The sequence below is a fragment of the Pygocentrus nattereri genome, chromosome 23 (assembly GCF_015220715.1).
Source record: "Pygocentrus nattereri isolate fPygNat1 chromosome 23, fPygNat1.pri, whole genome shotgun sequence".
Taxonomy (NCBI): Eukaryota; Metazoa; Chordata; class Actinopteri; order Characiformes; family Serrasalmidae; genus Pygocentrus; species Pygocentrus nattereri.
The window spans coordinates 30135703-30155702 of NC_051233.1; the positions used below are offsets into that span (position 1 = coordinate 30135703).

The 20000-nt window shown below is 40.8% G+C and overlaps 1 protein-coding gene across 1 annotated transcript in view; it reads right to left on the bottom strand.

The window, feature by feature from the left end:
* sptbn4a (spectrin, beta, non-erythrocytic 4a) overlaps nucleotides 1–15497 on the bottom strand; it is a 53720-nt gene extending 38223 nt beyond the window's left edge. Inside the window, exons 1-2 of the mRNA XM_017687331.2 lie at nucleotides 15137–15497; nucleotides 14367–14490 (exon numbers count right to left, since the gene is read on the bottom strand). Of these exons, the coding sequence (XP_017542820.2) occupies nucleotides 14367–14489 (123 nt within the window). The 5' untranslated portion in view covers nucleotide 14490; nucleotides 15137–15497. The remainder of the gene's footprint in view (nucleotides 1–14366; nucleotides 14491–15136) is intronic.
* Between the last annotated feature and the right edge of the window lie 4503 nt (nucleotides 15498–20000).

The window sequence follows — 20000 nt, forward strand, 5'->3', positions numbered from 1 at the left end:
AGACGGTACTGGTCTGACTGCATTGTGCCAAGTGTAAAGTTTGGTGGAGGGGGGATCATGGTGTGGGGTGTTTTTCAGGAGTTGGGCCCGGCCCCTTAGTTCCAGTGAAAGGAACTCTTAAAGCTTCAGCACCAAGAGATTTTGGACAATTTCATGTTCCCAACTTTGTGGGAACAGTTTGGGGACGGCCCCTTCCTGGTCCAACATGACTGCATACCAGTGCACAAAGCATCAAAGACGTGGATGAGCGATTTTGGTGTGGAAGAACTTGACTGGCCTGCACCTCCACCCAAAAGAACACCTTTGGGATGAATTAGAGCGGAGACTGTGAGCCAGGCCTTCTCGTCCCATATCAGTGTCTGACCTCACAAATGTGCTTCTGGAAAGCCTTCCCAGAAGAGTTGAGGCTGTCACAGCTGCAAAGGGTGGGCTGACATCATATTAAACACTATGGATTAAGAATGGGATGTCACTCAATTTCATATGCGTGTGAAGCCAGACGACCAAATACTTTTGGAAATTTAGTGTTTAATATTTCAAGGTTTACCACAAGTCTATATTTTGTTGCTGCTCTTTTGGCATGTTTCAAATAAACACTGGCCTGTTTCGGTCATAGCAAAATGTGATTAAAAATATAATAAATATAAAAGGTGTTTTCTGGCCCACAGATTTGTTGAGATTTTTTAATATGGTCCTTTTAGCGGTTGAGTTTGAGACAACTGAGTTAGACCACAGTTAAGATCTATAGTGTCAGTTCAGGTAGACCATCAGGTAGCACCCATAGGTCCAGTTTAGTTGGACCACAGCTAACATCAATATCTCTGGTTCAGTGAGATCATAAGTAACATCCACAGCTCTGGCTCTAACTCATTTGACTTGACAGATACAATAACTTCCAGAGTGATGCTCAGGATAGCTGGTTCAACCACTTTTAATCAAAGCATGGCTTTAAACTAACTGTTGTCACTAATGACTTAGTTCAGACCTTGTGCACAAACCTTAGTATAAATTACTGCTGGTGTTACACTATGCTGGGTTAAAGAGATGGAGAAAATTCCACACAAAACTGGTGGCCACTTGCAATATCTCATCCATGCTATACGTGATTCTCCCTCGTATGTGTGAGAGAACTTTAAAAACCAGATCTATACATAACAGGCTTGTTTTATCAAGCTGGATGTGTCTTATTCGTGCCTGAAACCTGCCACAAAAACCTTAGTACATCTGTTCCAGAGAACTGAGACAATATGGATGAACAAACCTAAGACGATGTAATAAAAGTCAAGGACGTACACATAAAATTCATATACAGCGTAATATGAAGGTCTGTTGGGTTATAAATAGTGTTGGATTAAACTACTTTAGTAAACTCCAGCCTGGGCTCTATGACACTAAAACTAGAAAACCAAGCTGAAAGATCTGGCATGCTGAAACATAACAGCTGAAAGATGCAATATTCCTGCTAAAATCACAACTTACAGCAGGATCCAGAGGCAAGCTCACACCCAAAGGCCCTGCGCTTGCAGCACACACTCAGCCACTGCATTCTCACCATCATGAAGCATTTAATCTGCTGAGCTTAAAAATAACAGATTCCTGCACTCGACACACCAGTGAGAGAACGTTCAGCGTCATAGTGTTAGAAACTAAACAAGCAAGTCTAAACAAGCAGATTACTTAGATAATTCCACACATTTTGAGGCTCTCTGTACTATTTGGCCTACATATGCTTCCATTACCTGTTAACTACATTAGCCTTGTAGGTCCAGTGCAGTAAGAAGCATTAGACACCAAACACGCACTGGCTGGTGGCAAAATTTGAGGTGAATTTTTTTTTTTAATAGGACAGTTGTGTTTGGTTCCACCAGGGGGTGCTAAACTGCATAACAGATAACATCACACTTTTTCTCATCATCTTGACTGTAACGGGGAGCGCAGGGGCGGACGCATATGCGGAGATAAGTGACTTTTATTGTGGGCAAATCCAGGGTCATAGTCAAAACGGTACAGGGTCATAGATCCAACACGGATAGATTGGGGGACAGACATGACAAACCAGTATCAAACAGAACAAACAACTGTACATAGACCAGTACAAATAACACAAAGACCAGCAAACACAAGGGGCAAACACAGGGCTTAAATACACAGGGTAAAAGAGGGACAGGCGGGAAACAATCAGGGGAGGAGTCATGAAACGTGGGGGCTGGACCAAAACAAATGCACATGGGCTAAACCCTCAACAACATGAACACATGGACAGGACTGGGAGGGGCCAATTGTGACACTGACCAGTAGGGTGGCAGTAGTTTATTTACAGCTTAATTTTCCCCCATGACTTCTGAGTTCATAACACATAGCTACATCGTAAATTAAGCTCTAGTTAAATTTGACTCTGTAGTCAAGCGACGTTCTAATCACAAAACATGTTCCAGTTCTGTTCATAAAGATAATGGAAAATACACCGGCTGGATACCCATTAACATGAGTAAAAAAATAAATACATGACTAAAAGCTACAGAGAAATTGCGACTCCTAACAACCAGCTGGAAGACCTGGTAGAACACCAACACTGTCCCCACCAGCTAAACATTTCTGTTGAACCTTCCACAGTAAGAAGACAATAAGTGCTGTGGGTCTGAAAGGATGTGGAGCTGTTCAAGAAGAACCTCACTGAGAAAAGAAGACAGACACATCAAACAAAGAAGCTTCTGGTGTTGTTAGCACAACGGACTGACCACCACTGAATGTGATGCTCCTAAAAAGGGACATACATGTGTTGTGTGTTATCTGTGGCTTATTGTGTCTGGAGTTGTGGGTGTTTTGTGTGGAATGGGGTTTAACCATGAGGGTGACACCTTGGTGACCTCCCCTGATGAGTTCAGCACTCTGTGTGTGTCTTTCTGACCTGGTGGTTAATAAAGAGCACTTCTCATGGTGGAATCATGGCCTCCCCTATGTCTGGCTCTATGCTGATGCTGCAGTATTTAATGTACTGCACAGTTACACACACACACACATGTGTGTGTGTATTTAGCAAACAAAGCAAATGTATTCTTTTCTTCTTTAGTCCAAAAGGCATAAGCTGGACTGTAAGCAGACATTTAGAAATAAAATCTCCTGAAGGCAAAACACACATGCATCCACGCCAGAGAACAAACCAGAGTGACATTTACAAACTGCTGCAATAAATATCAGTCTAATTACCACCTAGCATTGTCGTAACCACGCTAACTAAGCTTACTGCAGCAGAACGCTCCAACCTAAAGCCTTCAGCATTTTAAGTACGCCCTCAGTAAACCCGAAAAATCTATCATAATATATAGAAAAACCAACCAAGAGAATGTCTCTGATGGGTAGCAATTAGAAGTTTGGGTCATTAAAATCATGTCACGCAACAGTGCACATGCTAATTGCTGAAGTGTTGCTATGTCGAAGAAACAATAGGCCAGAGCAGAAGGACATCACGGAACGTTAACCCGAAATAAAAGCCAGATATTTGTCATGGGGATTGCTATGTGTGCTGTGTGTACACGGTGACAGGTGAAGACTTGACCATGTTAAGCTTAGCCTCAGACTAAAGTGGCTTTTCAGCACAGAATCCCAAAAACAACCAGACTGAAGAATCCAGAACTTCCTGTCAAACAATACTGAAGCATGCCCTACCAAGCTGTCTTATAATTTATCCTTATGCCTCAGTATACACATTATGCATTATATACAGGGGTCTGTGCTAGTCTAGCTTCCAGCTATCTTGAATGTCACACTGATGTCTGCATCTGCTACAGTCTCCCTGTGGAACATTCCACCAGGGCTCTGCCCAGAATATGTGCAGTACATTCTAGGAATATTTGACTAGTTGCAAAACAGTATACATCAAACATCCCTTATCAGCTACGCAAAGTAGAATGCAATGATGTGCAAATCATGTAAACCCTATATTTAATTGACAATAGTACAAAGGCAACATATCAAATGGTGAAACTGAGAAAAGTTCTTGTTTTTTGAAAAATATTTGCCCATTTTGAATTTGATGCCAGCAGCACCATCCAAAAAAGTTGGGACAGGGGCCTGTTTACCACTGTGTCTCTCTCTCACACACACACACACACACACACACACACACACACACACACACACATTTTTTGGGAGCCAATCCCAGCGGTCACTGGCCGGAAGGCAGGATACACCCTGGACAGGTTGCCATTCCATCACAGGGCCACTGTGTTTCAGCTCTTCTTTTTCTGTAAGCGTTTGGGAACTGAGGAAACCAATTGCTGTAGTTCTGATGCTTGATGTAGGATATTTTTAATGCTTGATGTAGGATTTCAGGTGCTCAACAGTCCTGGGTCTCCTTGGTCGTACTTTTCATTTCATAATGCGCCAAAAATTTCCAGAGGTGACAGGTCTGGCCTGCAGACAGGTCAGTTTAGCACCCAGACTCTTTTACTACAGAGCCATATTGTAGTAATACATGTTGAATGTGGTTTAGCATCATCTTGCTTAAAAAAGCAAAGCATGCCCTGAAAAAGACGTCATCTGAATGGCAGCATATGTTGCCAAAACCTGTATATATCATTTAGCATTAATGGTGCCTTCAGAGATGTGCAAATCAAACCATGCCATGTGTACTGATGCACCGCTATACCATCACAGATGCTAGCATTTGAACTGTGTGCTTATAACAAACTGGGTTCCAAAAAGAATTTCAAATGTTGATTCCATTTTAAATGAGCTCAGGCCCAGAGAAAGTGGCAGTGTTTCTGGATCTGGTTTCTTCTTTGCATGGGAATGATGTAACTTGCATTTGTGGATGCAGCGACGAACTTTGTTCACAGTGATTTTACGAAATGTTCCTGAACCCATGCAGTGATTTCCACTCCAGAATTGTGCCTGTTTTTAATGCAGTGCTGTCTGAGGGCCTGAAGCCAATATTGGTTTTTGGTCTTGTTCCTTGCATACAGAGATTTCTTTGCATTCTCTGAATCTTTTAATGACATTATGTACTGCAGATGATGAAATCCCCAAGTACTTTATTCTTGTATTGTTACACTATGCAGTGAGTGGTGAACCCTTCTCCATCCCAGCCTCTCTGGGATGCACTTTTTACACTCAATCATGTTACTAACCTGTTGCCAATTACCCACCAGTTTTTTTTTTGTTTTGTTTTTTTTTAGCTTTACACAACTTTACCAGTCTTCTTTTTACCCATCCCAACGTTTTTGAAACATGTTGCTGGCATCAAATTCAACATTAACATTGTTGTGTCGTCTTCAAATTATTTTCAAATAAATGCAGGATTTAAATTTGCACATTATTGCACTGTTTTTATTTACATTTTGTACAGCGTCCCCATTGTTGTTGTAAACAGAGTTGTGTTATTGTTACCATCTACTGTGATCTATGCTGTATTTACTATAACACTAATACTATTCCATTAAAAACTATTCTGCTCCAAATACAATAAAAAGTGCTTTTGAATACAGCATGTACCACAACATATAACACAAAGTATTTTGTAATGACCTTTTATACAAATGCACAGTCTTAACATAGTCTTGACATTTAGCTCCCTTCACACCAATTCACTAAGGACTTGGAGGCACCCTCTGGTGAATAAGGAAGAAAAAGGAAGTGGTTAGGCTCTGCTTAAACTGGCTCTGGTATTAGGTTGGTGCTAACAAAATTTAAGCCCACTGAAGAATTGTGAGGTTTTGCCATCATTGGAAACCATCACCCAGCATATTCTCAACTACACTTACTGCGACAGGAAGCTGTAAAAGCTTTTAATGTTTCAAACTCTTATGTAAGCAGCACAATGAACCAGACTTGTCATTTGATCTAAATCTGGAGGTGGAATTAGGGTGAAACTAAACAAAAAGATCTTTATGAGCAGATACAGTTAAAAACAAACAAACAAACAAAACTAAACAAATAAACAAACAAATAAATACTTCTTGTCTCACCCCCGAAAACCTTGGCAACAGATGTTCCTCTTTCGACTCCATGAAAACAACTACCATGGCCTTATGTTAACACGCTGGGTATCTAAATTATACGTGTAATTGAAAGTACAAGCCGATGGATCCGCAGGTTATCAGAACACTGTTACCTATTACCACAGTCTATTGCACTTCAGGCTCAGGACCAATCACAGTGCACCATCAGTCTCAAGGGCTGCAAACTACCTGGTTCTGACTGTTGAAATGTGGCTAATGCGTGTGTCATGATCTCAGGCATCAAACCCAAAGCTAATCGTAGGTTGAACTGTCATTGTTACAGCAATTTCTGGCAGATCATAAGACAGTATTGCTCCAAACCACACACTGTAATACACCCTTACATATTCTAATACACCTCTAATAGGCCTTTGCGCTCTCCTATACACCCTTACACACTCTAACACACTCACTCACACACTCATGATTCCACTTGTGCAATTTAATACACCCTTACACATAGTAACACACATTTACACTCTAATACACCTCTATACACATCCGTATACACTCTAATACACCCTTACTTACTCTAATATACCCTTACACACTCTAATACACCCTTACTTACTCTAATATACCCTTACACACTCTAATACACCCTTACTTACTCTAATATACCCTTACACACTCTAATACACCCTTACTTACTCTAATATACCCTTACACACTCTAATACACCCTTACTTACTCTAATATACCCTTACACACTCTAATACACCCTTACTTACTCTAATATACCCTTACACACTCTAATACACCCTTACTTACTCTAATATACCCTTACACACTCTAATACATCCTTACTTACTCTAATATACCCTTACACACTCTAATACACCCTTACTTACTCTAATATACCCTTACACACTCTAATACACCCTTACTTACTCTAATATGCCCTTACACACTATAATACACCATTACTTACTCTAATACGCCCTTACACACTCTAATACACCCTTACTTACTCTAATATACCCTTACACACTCTAATACACCCTTACTCACTCTAATACACCCTTACTCTAATATACCCTTACACACTCTAATACACCCTTACTTACTCTAATATACCCTTACACACTATAATACACCATTACTTACTCTAATATACCCTTACACACTCTAATACACCCTTACTTACTCTAATATACCCTTACACACTCTAATACACCCTTACTTACTCTAATATACCCTTACACACTATAATACACCCTTACACACTCTAATACACCCTTACTCTAATATACCCTTACACACTCTAATACACCCTTACTTACTCTAATATACCCTTACACACTCTAATACACCCTTACTTACTCTAATATACCCTTACACACTCTAATACACCCTTACTTACTCTAATATACCCTTACACACTCTAATACATCCTTACTTACTCTAATACACCCTTACTTACTCTAATATACCCTTACTCACTCTAATACACCCTTACTTACTCTAATATACCCTTACACACTATAATACACCATTACTTACTCTAATATACCCTTACACACTCTAATACACCCTTACTTACTCTAATATACCCTTACACACTCTAATACACCCTTACTTACTCTAATATACCCTTACACACTATAATACACCCTTACACACTCTAATACACCCTTACTCTAATATACCCTTACACACTCTAATACACCCTTACTTACTCTAATATACCCTTACACACTCTAATACACCCTTACTTACTCTAATATACCCTTACACACTCTAATACACCCTTACTTACTCTAATATACCCTTACACACTCTAATACATCCTTACACACTCTAATACACCCTTACTTACTCTAATATACCCTTACACACTCTAATACACCCTTACTTACTCTAATATACCCTTACACACTCTAATACACCCTTACACACTCTAATACACCCTTACACACTCTAATATACCCTTACACACTATAATACACCCTTACTTACTCTAATATACCCTTACACACTCTAATACACCCTTACTTACTCTAATATACCCTTACACACTCTAATACACCCTTACTTACTCTAATACACCCTTACACACTCTAATACACCCTTACTTACTCTAATATACCCTTACACACTCTAATACACCCTTACTTACTCTAATATACCCTTACACACTAGAATACACCCTTACTTACTCTAATATACCCTTACACACTCAAATACACCCTTACTCACTCTAATACACCCTTACACACTCTAATACACCCTTACTTACTCTAATATACCCTTACACACTCTAATACACCCTTACTTACTCTAATATACCCTTACACACTCTAATACACCCTTACTCACTCTAATACACCCTTACACACTCTAATACACCCTTACTTACTCTAATATACCCTTACACACTCTAATACACCCTTACTTACTCTAATATACCCTTACACACTAGAATACACCCTTACTTACTCTAATACACCCTTACACACTCTAATACAGCCATACTCACTCTAATACACCCTTACACACTCTAATACACCCTTACTTACTCTAATATACCCTTACACACTATAATACACCCTTACTTACTCTAAAATACCCTTACACACTATAATACACCCTTACTTACTCTAATATACCCTTACACACTCTAATACACCCTTACTTACTCTAATATACCCTTACACACTCTAATACACCCTTACTTACTCTAATATACCCTTACTTACTCTAATATACCCTTACACACTATAATACACCATTACTTACTCTAATATACCCTTACACACTCTAATACACCCTTACTTACTCTAATGCACCCTTACACACTCTAACACACCCTTACTCACTCTAATACACCCTTACTTACTCTAATATACCCTTACTCACTCTAATACACCCTTACTTACTCTAATATACCCTTACACACTCTAATACACCCTTACTTACTCTAATATACCCTTACACACTATAATACACCCTTACTTACTCTAATATACCCTTACACACTCTAATACACCCTTACTTACTCTAATACACCCTTACTTACTCTAATATACCCTTACTCACTCTAATACACCCTTACTCACTCTAATACACCCTTACTTACTCTAATATACCCTTACTCACTCTAATACACCCTTACTTACTCTAATACACCCTTACACACTCTAATACACCCTTACTTACTCTAATATACCCTTACACACTCTAATACACCCTTACTTACTCTAATACACCCTTACTTACTCTAATATACCCTTACTCACTCTAATATACCCTTACTTACTCTAATATACCCTTACACACTCTAATACACCCTTACTTACTCTAATATACCCTTACTCACTCTAATACACCCTTACTTACTCTAATATACCCTTACTTACTCTAATATACCCTTACTTACTCTAATATACCCTTACACACTATAATACACTCATGTTAATACACATTTACTCTACTACACTCTTATTCAACACCTGTATACACTCAATTACATCCTGACCGATTCCAATATATCCTTACACACTTTAACACACCATTTTCACTCTAATACACCATTTCACACTGTAAGACACCATTACATACTCAAACAGACACTTCCACACTTAAACACCTTTACACCCCTTAATACATCCTTACATTTGGTCTATTCGAGTGTACTTTTATACACTCAATAGACCATTACACTACCTAATGCACCCTTACACACTCTAACACACCCCTAGTCACTCTAATATACCCTTCTACACTCTAATAGACCCTTACTCACTCTAAGACAACATTACACGCTCTAACACACGCTTACACAGCCTATGTTATGTCTGTAAGTCTATGTTAAAGCTATCACACACTGGGCACAGACTGTAGTCCATCTGTTTCTCAGAGCAGCTACTATTTGGGTGGTGGATCATTCTTAACACTGCAGTAACACAGACATGGTGGTGGTGTGTTAGTGTGTGTTGTGCTAGTCTGAGTGGATCAGACACAGCAGTGTTGCTGGAGTTTTTAAACACCTCAGTGTCGCTGCTGGACTGAGAACAGTCCACCAACCAAAAATATCCAGCCAACAGCGTCCTGTGGGCAGCGTCCTGTGGCCACTGATGAAGGACTGGAGGATCACCAACACAAGCTGTGCAGCAGCAGATGAGTCATCGTCTCTGACTTTACATCTACAAGGCGACAAGGTAGGAGTGTCTAATAGAGTGGACAGTGAGTGGACACAGTGTTTAAATACTCCAGCAGCTCTGCTGTGTCTGATCCACTCAGACCAGTGCAACACAAACTAACACACCACCACGTCGTCAGTGTTACTGCAGTGCTGAGAATGACCCACCACCCAAACAGTACCTGCTCTGTGAGGGTCCATGGGGGTCCTGACCACTGAAGAACAGGGTAACAGAGTATCAGAGAAACAGATGGACTACAGTCTGTAACTGTAGAACTACAGAGTGCAGTTATACAGTAAGTGGAGCTGATAAGATGGACAATGAGTGCAGAAACAAGGAGGTGGTCATGATGTTATGGCTGACTGGCGTAATACAACAGAATATAAGCATTTTTAGTGCAGCTGTGTCCAACAATACTTGACTTGTAGCAATGAAAACATCTGTCCTTTAGCCAAACTGTTAATCTTAGCAAAGCGACTTCAGAACCTCATAAGAACACCCTGAGGCCTCTGCTAATCTGGACCACAGCCATTACAAATTTCATAAAGATGTCTGGATCTTGTACTGTTTCTCTGTGCAGTGCATGCAGTGCAATATAAGCAGTTCTAACCAGAACATACCCAGCATCCATCGGACTGAGAACATCTCAGTCTGGCACAGTTTCCCTCTATTAGTAAGCAGAACATATGCAATATGATCCATCAATACTTCACTGGTAGCAATAAACTCTATAAACACATCCACTGGATATTCTCCTCTCGCAGTTCTGTTAGCAAAAATGTTCAACAACCTCGACCGTATTCTGGCTAAACGGAAATGTGTGAGCACCCAGCGAAAATAATTCCATTCGTGTGTGAACCGTTCCAAGCTAGAAGCGGATTGGAGCTCAGCAGCACTCTCATAGAATTGCATCTACATCTGTCGTAACATATTAGCACAACTCCTTTACATACACTTGCCATTTTGTTCCAGATGGTAAGATGGAGCAGATTGTTCCAGATAGTAAGATGGAGCAGATTGTTCCAGAGTAAGATGGAGCAGATTGTTCCAGATAGTAAGATGGAGCAGATTGTTCCAGAGTAAGATGGAGCAGATTGTTCCAGATAGTAAGATGGAGCAGATTGTTCCAGAGTAAGATGGAGCAGATTGTTCCAGATAGTAAGATGGAGCAGATTGTTCCAGATAGTAAGATGGAGCAGATTGTTCCAGATAGTAAGATGGAGCAGATTGTTCCAGATAGTAAGATGGAGCAGATTGGTACATGGCACAGGTCTTAAAATCTAGGCCTTGAATCCAGTTTCTTGCCCTGTATTTTGCCGTCACTGGTACGTGTGATACTAGGTGGCCAATTAGTAATGTCAACAGTTTAATCAAAGCACCGCTAATCAATCAATTACAAAATCCAGCATGTTATGGAAAAATTTAAGGATATAAGCAACTTAATGGAGACATATTAGGATATAAGAGTTTTTAATGGAGAAATATTAGTACATAATGGTATTTAGTGGAGAAATATTAGAATATAAGCATATGTAATGGAGAAATGTTACTACTTAAGGGTATTTACAGTATGTAAGGGAATTTAATAGAGAGATATTAGTATTTATGGGTATTTAGTGGGGATGTATTAGTATTTAAGGAAATTTAATAGAGTAATATTAGTATATTAGTGATTGTGGCAGGCGTAGCTGCAGTTTCTATGAGAGGCCTGCTGATCTCCATCCTGCCTTAGCATATTGAAGCAGTGCTCTCCTTTATGAGTCCTTCATCTGTCCTCCCTCTGTCCTCTACCTGCCTCTACACCTCCCCCTCCTACAGTCTCACCTGGCCTGCACTCGCCCACCTCCATCCTTTCCCTTTCTCCATCTGCCTTTCCCCTCCTCTTCATGTCTTCTTTTCTCTTCTGTCTCTCTTTTACACTCCTCTTTTCTCATACTATTCTTTTCTTCTCTCTACTTCTTTATTTCTCTTCTCTCCTCTCTTCTCTTCATTTTCTCCTATTTCCTCTTCTCCTCTACTTCTTTCTCTTATAATCTCCTCACTTTCTTTCCTCTCCCCTCTCATCTTCCTATCTTTTCTACTTATTTCCTCTACTTTCCACTTTGTTCTCCTCTTTTTTTGTCTCCAGACCTTTTTCTCCTCTCATCTCATGTCTTCTTTTCCTCTCCTTTCCTTCTTTCCTCTCTCTTCTCATCTCCTCTCTTCCTTCGCTTTTCCTTCTTCTCCTTTTCTCTTCTGCCTCATTTCTTTTCTCTTCCTTATTCCCTCTAATTTCCTCTCCATTCTTTCCATCTTGTTCTTCTCTTCTCTTTTCATCTCTCCTCATTTTTTCTCTCCTCTCATTTTCTCCTTCTCCTGCCTTCGTTCCCTGTTCCTCTTCTCCTTTCTCATCTCGCCTTCTTTTTTCTTTCTTTCCTCCTTCTCCTCTTTTTTCTTATATTTTCCTCTTCACTCTTCTCCTCTCCTTTTTTCCTCTCACCTTTTTTCTCCACCTTCTCACTCCTTTCTTTTCCTTTCCTTTTTTTCTGCTTGTCTCCTCATCTTCCATCCTCTTTTCTCAGTTCTCCTCCTCCACTCTCCTTTCTTTTCCTTCCTTCTCAGCTTCATTCTTCTATTTCTCTCCTCTTCTTTATCCTCCTCTTGTCTCCGGCCCAGTTTTTCTCACTTCCTCTTCTTCTTTTCCTTCCTCTTTTCCTCTTGTCCCCTCTTTTCTCCAGTTTTCATTTTCTACTCTCTTTTCTTTGCTTCTCTCCTCTACTTTCCCTTTCCTTCTCCTCCTGTCTCACAGTATATCTTCCTCTCCTTCTCCTCGCCACCTGTTTTCTCCTCTCATCCTTTTTATTCATATCTCCTCTTTTCTCCTGTATTTTATTCCATGTTTTCTTTTATCACTACTCATCTTCTCTCCTCTTTTCTTCTTTCATCTCTCATCATTTCCTCCTCTATGTTCACTCCTCCTTTATCCTCTCATATTTGCTCCTGTCTTCCATCACTTCCTCCATCATCACAGTAATCCCCTTTATTTATCCTGGTTTCCTCTCCCCCTGATTTTTACTCGTTTCCTGTTCTCCATCTTTTCTTTCACTTTTATTTCTCCCATTCCATCGTTTTCCCTTCACTTATTGTCTCATTATTTTCTCCTCTCTCTTTTTTCTCTCTATTTTCTTTATTTTTTCTGCTCATTATTTTCTTACATTCTCCTATTTGTGCATGTCGTCTTCAATTCTTTCTTTTTTCCTCCTCCTGTTTTTCTCTCATTCTATCTCTCTATTTATCCCTCCTGTCCTCCATCCTGTACTCCTCTCTTATTCTCTTTCTATCTCTTTTCTTCTGCTCTCTTCTCTCTACTTCATTTCTTCTCCTCTTCTCTCCTCCCATTACATCCCTTTTGCCCCCTTCTCTTTTCTCCTGTTTCTCTATCTTTTCCTCCTTCCATCCCATCTTGCATGCTCTTATTTCTCCTCAGTTTTGCTCCTCTTTCTTTCTTTATCTCTCTTTCTCTTTGCCCTCTTCCTGTCTTCCATTTCTTATCATCTTTTTTCTCTCCTTTTTCTTTCCTTTTTCTCTCATTTTTACTTCACTTTTCTCTCTCTCGTTGTCCCTCTTTCTACATCTTTTTCTATCTAGTTTTCTTCTTTCTTCATCCTTTCTTTCATTCTCTTATTTGCACCTCTTATTCACTTCTTTTTTCCTCCTCCTGTCTTTCTGTCTACCCCTCCTGTCCTCCATCCTGCGCTCCTCTCTTATTCTCTCATTACATCTCTTTTCTTCTGTTCCCTTATTTCCACTTGAGCCCTTCTCCTCTCTTCCATTCCATCCCTTTTGCTACCCTTTCTTTTCTCCTCTTTCTCTTTCTCTATTACCCACCCAACTTGCACTCACTTATTTCTCCTGTTTTGCTTCTTTTGTCTAAACCAATCCTTCTCCATTCTCCTCTCCTCCCTTCTAATCTTCTCTTCTCCTCCTTTCTTTTCTCTTACACCATCCCTTTTGCTCCTCTCTTCTTTTCTCCTCTGTCACTCATCCTGCCTTCCATCCCTTCTTACACTCCCTCATTTCTCCGCTCCTTCCTCTCTTTCTTATTCTGTCTCTCTGTGTCTCTCTCGCTCTCTCTCTTTCACCTCCTCCGGTCTTCTACCATTTCAGACTATCTCTCCTTATTTTTGCTCCACTCTTTTCTTTCATTCTCTCCCTCTCTCCCTCTCTCTCTCTCTCTGTGACTCACCTGTTCAATCTTGGCGAGCCATTCCTTGTTGTGTGCAAGCTCAGCCATGAAGGCCTGGTGCTTCATCCATTTCCTGTGCAGCTTCTGAGCCTCGTCGCGGCCTGCATCGCGAGGCATGAGCATCCTAACACACACACACACACACAGGGCAGTCAGAAACCAGGAACGACACACACACACACACACACACACACACACACACACACACAGGGCAGTCAGAAACCAGGAACGACACACACACACACACACACACACACACACACACACACACACACACAGGGCATTCAGAAACCAGGAACGACACACACACACACACACACACAGGGCAGTCAGAAACCAGGAACGACACACACACACACACACACACACACACACACACACACACACACAGGGCAGTCAGAAACCAGGAACGACACACACACACACACACACACACACACACACACACACACACACAGGGCAGTCAGAAACCAGGAACGACACACACACACACACACACACACACACACACACACACAGAGTGTGGTACGAGAGACGAGCTGAGCTGCGACAAAAACCCTTTCAGCTACCAACAGATACACACACACACAGCTAGGCCTGAACCAGAGCGCTCCAGCACCCACTCACACACACACACACACCCACACACACGCGCATCTCAGCAATCCAGGACTACAATTCACACAGCGCTCCTTCTATCAAAATCTCTCTGTCTCTCTGTCTATCTCTGTGTCTCTCGCTCACATCGCACTCAGAAAGGCATGCAGCACCTTGGCAGTATCAGCAGCAGCGGCAGCGGCGGCGGCGGCGGTGTGTGTGTGTGTGTGTGTGTGTGTAGCTCAGAGACACCGCTGGGTCCTCATGCCCTCCAGGTTACAGTCCAGTGCTGCAGTATCCAAAAAAAACAACCTGGAGTGTTCAGCATCCGAGAGAAATCCACAGCCGGGAAAATATCACCATATTCCCACAGTGATGGAATTCCGTATGGGGGGAAAAGCTGAAAATAAGCCAGAGTGTAGGCGTGTGTGTGTGTGTGTGTGTGTGTGTGGCGGGGGGTCAGGAAGCTCCGGTGCGTCCGTTCGCTACGCTGTCCCACTGTCGAGTCAGTGCTGTGGCGGTGGTTGGGGGGGGTTAGGTGGGAGGAGCCAGTGCTCTGAGTGGTGGGGGGGCGTTTTAGCTTATAGGGTCTAAAAAATCTAAAAATACAAATATCAATGAAACACACACTCACACGCAGGGGGTTATAAATGTTAACGTCTGCAGACGTGGGTACAAACACACACACACACACACACACACACATACACACACACATGCGTGCGCTCGGATTTGACGCCAGTGCAGCACGCTGCAGTCCTCTGTTCTCTTCAGCGAGCAGCTCGATACTGCAGTGAGGGGAGGGGGAGGGGGAGGGGGGGGGCGGTGGGTTGAGAGAGAGAGAGAGAGAGAGAGAGAGAGAGAGAGCAAGCAGGAGTGAGGAAGAGAGAGGGACATAGAGGTAGAAAGAGAGGCAGGGGCAGATGGAAAGAGCCATAAAGGTGTGAAGAGAGAGCAAGAGAGAGAGAGAGCATAGAGGGGTAAGGTGAAAGAGAGGGACAGAGAGATGGGTGAGAGAGAGAGGTAGTGAGAGAGTGAAAACAGAGGGAGAGAGGGAGGATGAGGGATGCAGGGATGCGAGAAAGAGATAGAATGAAAGAGGGACAGAGGGGAGAGAGAGAGCAGGACAGAGGGGAAAGACAGTGAGAGAGGGAGGGGAGAGAATGAGAAAGAGAAAAGGAGAGAGAGAAATGCAGAGGGAGAGATGAGAGAGTGGGGGAGAGAGACAGAGGGGAAGAGATGCTGTCCATATAAGACAGGATGACAGAGTGAGTGGAGGAGAAAAATATGAAAGGGTGAGAAAAAGAGGAAGAGACGTGTGTGTGTGTGTGTGTGTGTGTGTGTGTGTGAGTGTGTGTAGGGGGTCATTTCCTCTCTGAGTGAAGAGTCCACGTGGCTCTGAGGTGCAGCTGCTCCAGTTTAAAGGGACAGTATGAACTGGACCAACAATGATGACCCCCTCCCCCTCTCAGCTCAGAGACAGTGCTGAATTTAAACCTCCATTTAATGTGCTATTCAGTTGAACTTAAATAAATACAGCATCAAATCGATACCTACTATGTTGAATAAACAACTGCAGCACTGAACACACACCTACAGCCTCAAATAAACATCTACAACATTAAATAAACATATCTGGCATCAAAGCAATATCTACTTACACTGTTAAACACCTACAGCATCAAATGTTAAACACATACAGTGTTAAATTAACACCTAAAACATTGTACCATAAACATGTACATTAAACACCTACAGCATCAAATAAACAGCTATAATTTAATTTGACTAGATTAAACAAACACATACATCAAATAAACATCTTTAGCGTCACATAAAGACCTTCAGCATTAAATGAAAAACGAACCCTTAAGGCATCAAATAAGCACCTTCATTGTTAAACATCTATTATATGAAATAAAAACCTACAATATTAAACCCCACATTGTTAAATAAACAGCTACAATCTCACATCATATCCCATAGAATTAAATAAAAACTTCTAGCACATAATAAACACCTATGGAGTAAAATAAACATGTACAACATCAAACCAGGACCTATAGCATAAACACCCACAGCATCAAATAAACACTTATAACGTTAAATAAACAACCAGTGTATTAATTAAACACCCACAGCATCAAATAAACACTTATAACATTACATAAACACCCACAGCATCAAATAAACACTTATAACATTAAATAAACACCCACAGCATCAAATAAACACTTATAACATTAAATAAACACCCAGCGTATTAATTAAACACCCACATGTATGAAATACTTTTACTCTTGTATGAAATACTTTTACTCTTGTATGAAATACTTTTACTCTTATATGAAATACATTTACTCTTATGTGAAATACTTTTACTCTTGTATGAAATACTTTTACTCTTATATGAAATACTTTTACTCTTATGTGAAATACTTTTACTCTTGTATGAAATACTTTTACTCTTATATGAAATACTTTTACTCTTGTATGAAATACTTTTACTCTTGTATGAAATACTTTTACTCTTATATGAAATACTTTTACTCTTGTATGAAATACTTTTACTCTTATATGAAATACTTTTACTCTTATGTGAAATACTTTTACTCTTATATGAAATACTTTTACTCTTGTATGAAATACTTTTACTCTTATATGAAATACTTTTACTCTTATATGAAATACTTTTACTCTTGTATGAAATACTTTCACTCTTCTGTACTTTAATTTCAGAGCATTACAGAGTGAAAATGAGTGATGTTGGTTTCCGCTCAAACACCACGGCCCAGTTTAGTGGAGAAGGACGGGAAGAACTGGACCAGCACACACGAGGAACAGACCGCGTCCAGACGGTCATCTGCCTTTATTTAACATGAACTCTGTCGACTGGCCTGACCTGACCACCCCCCCCAACACCCCCCCCTCTCTCTCTCACTCTCTCTCTCTCTCTCTCTCTCTCTCTCTCTCTCGCTCGCTCTTCCTTTCTCTCTTACTCCCCCTTACTCTCAGTTTTTCAACTAACTACTCATTGACTCTTACTTGAGTCATTTTACTCACTAATACTTTCACTTGTACTTGTACACTTCAGTGTTACTACTGTAACGGTGCTTGTACTCGAGTAGGGATTTTCAGCACTCTTTACACCCCTGAACAGAGGGTAAGGAGTAAGTCTTATTTCATACTGGAAGTTTCAAAGACTGCCCCTTATAACTCAGTTCCAAGGGGCAAGACGACCCCCGAAAACAACTCCCAGAAAATCACACCAGAGAAGCTCCTGTCTTTCATGTACAGTATGACTTCCTCGGCTCGTCTGTACCAGCCTGTCTTTACACAGCTGCGGTATCATGAAACAGTGCATTGTCCATCACTGGGAACGAGGTTGCTGCCAGCTGTTGCCCGCCCTTGACAGGACAGATGCTGACACTACTGTTTTGGTTTGGACGAACAAGTCAAATTCTCTTTGTTTTGGACAAAATGAAATGCACTTAGTTTTGAAGTGGCGCTTTTCCCTTTTTACCGCCAGAGGGCGACATTGCGCTTCCTACAGACATCCGATTCCCCAGGACAGCGACGTGGTGCTGAAACACTGCGGATTAATGGGACTTTACATGCAGCCTCATTACTTCACATCTAACCTCATCAGATTACAGTCAACTCGACACTCCCTGCTACACGTCACGGGCTGCTTTTATACCATTGTTTAAATGTAATGGCAAGTATGTAAAATTTGCTTAGAACTGTTTTTCATTTTTCTGAACTGGGCAATGAACGCTAAGGTTACCAGTGCAGAGCAAGGTGAGGTTCTTAAGTATTTGGACAGTGACACAACTGTGCTGTTTTGGCTCTGTTTGGAAAGTCTCTGAAGTTGAAGTGCACTGTAGGAGTCCTACTCTTTTAGTATCAGGAAGCCACAAATAATGGGACAAAGAGTTGATAAGTTGGCTCTCAGCTGTGTGCAGTTCAATCACTAGCGCACAATGATGGCGTTTCAATGGCATTGATTCTTAAATAACCAGTACATGCAATGCAAACATAGCGATAGAGCAAAAAATGAGGACCACCTGGGGTTCCCTGAGAACAAGTCTGAGAATCACTGCATTAAAGAAACGATAGAAATGCTCTGTAAGTAGTTCTTCTATGGCATCTCTCCAAACCTTCTTTGTGAGCCTACTTAGAGTACGCTCAACTAGTGGAACACTGCTTTCTGGTCAGTCGTTATACCCGAATCTTATTAAATAACATTGCAGAAGATAAAACCGAAAGCAAAACCAAAATACATTTAACATATACAAAATATATTTATATATAGATTTAACATTATATTAATGTGTATTCATATTGTCCATTTGTCCAGTTTCTTCCATGAAACTGGGCACCATAACATAAAAGTGGAGTGATTCCTACATGTTTCCACCAAAACCGATGTAAATACACTTGAATTAAAGCTAACATTATGCATTTAACCTCATAACCATTCTTTTATTTCTAATCCAATGAACATATTCATTGTTCTAAAAACAACTGTGCCGCTGTTCAATTACTTACGGGCTGCGTTGCATACATCTACATGTTAAAGCAGTGTAGTGCAGTGTGTGACCCTCTCGCTTCATTTCCAGTGCTGAGTGAGGTACAGGATGGGTGAAGATGAACATCATTTGAGCGTAAAGGCGAGTGGAACATGCTAACAAGCCGCAGAAGTAAATCATTTAGTACCATGGAGCTTAAATGTCACAAAGAAGTAGGATGGACCCTCACATTTCATACAATTACATGTACTGTAGAGAGTGCATGCGCTGTGTAGAAGATCCACACAGATTAAATCAAAGTGTCCAGGCCTATTAGAGAAACTCTAGTGGACATCGCATACTCATGATAGCCACCAATGTGGCACTGAATACATGTACAATGCAAAAAATCCTACTTAACAAAAGTTTTTTGTCAGTTTTTTTTAATCACTTTTTTATCAAGTGTACTGCTTAGTGGAGTTCTAGAGTCAGAAGTGTTCACAGTGGTGGTGATAGGAACCAGACG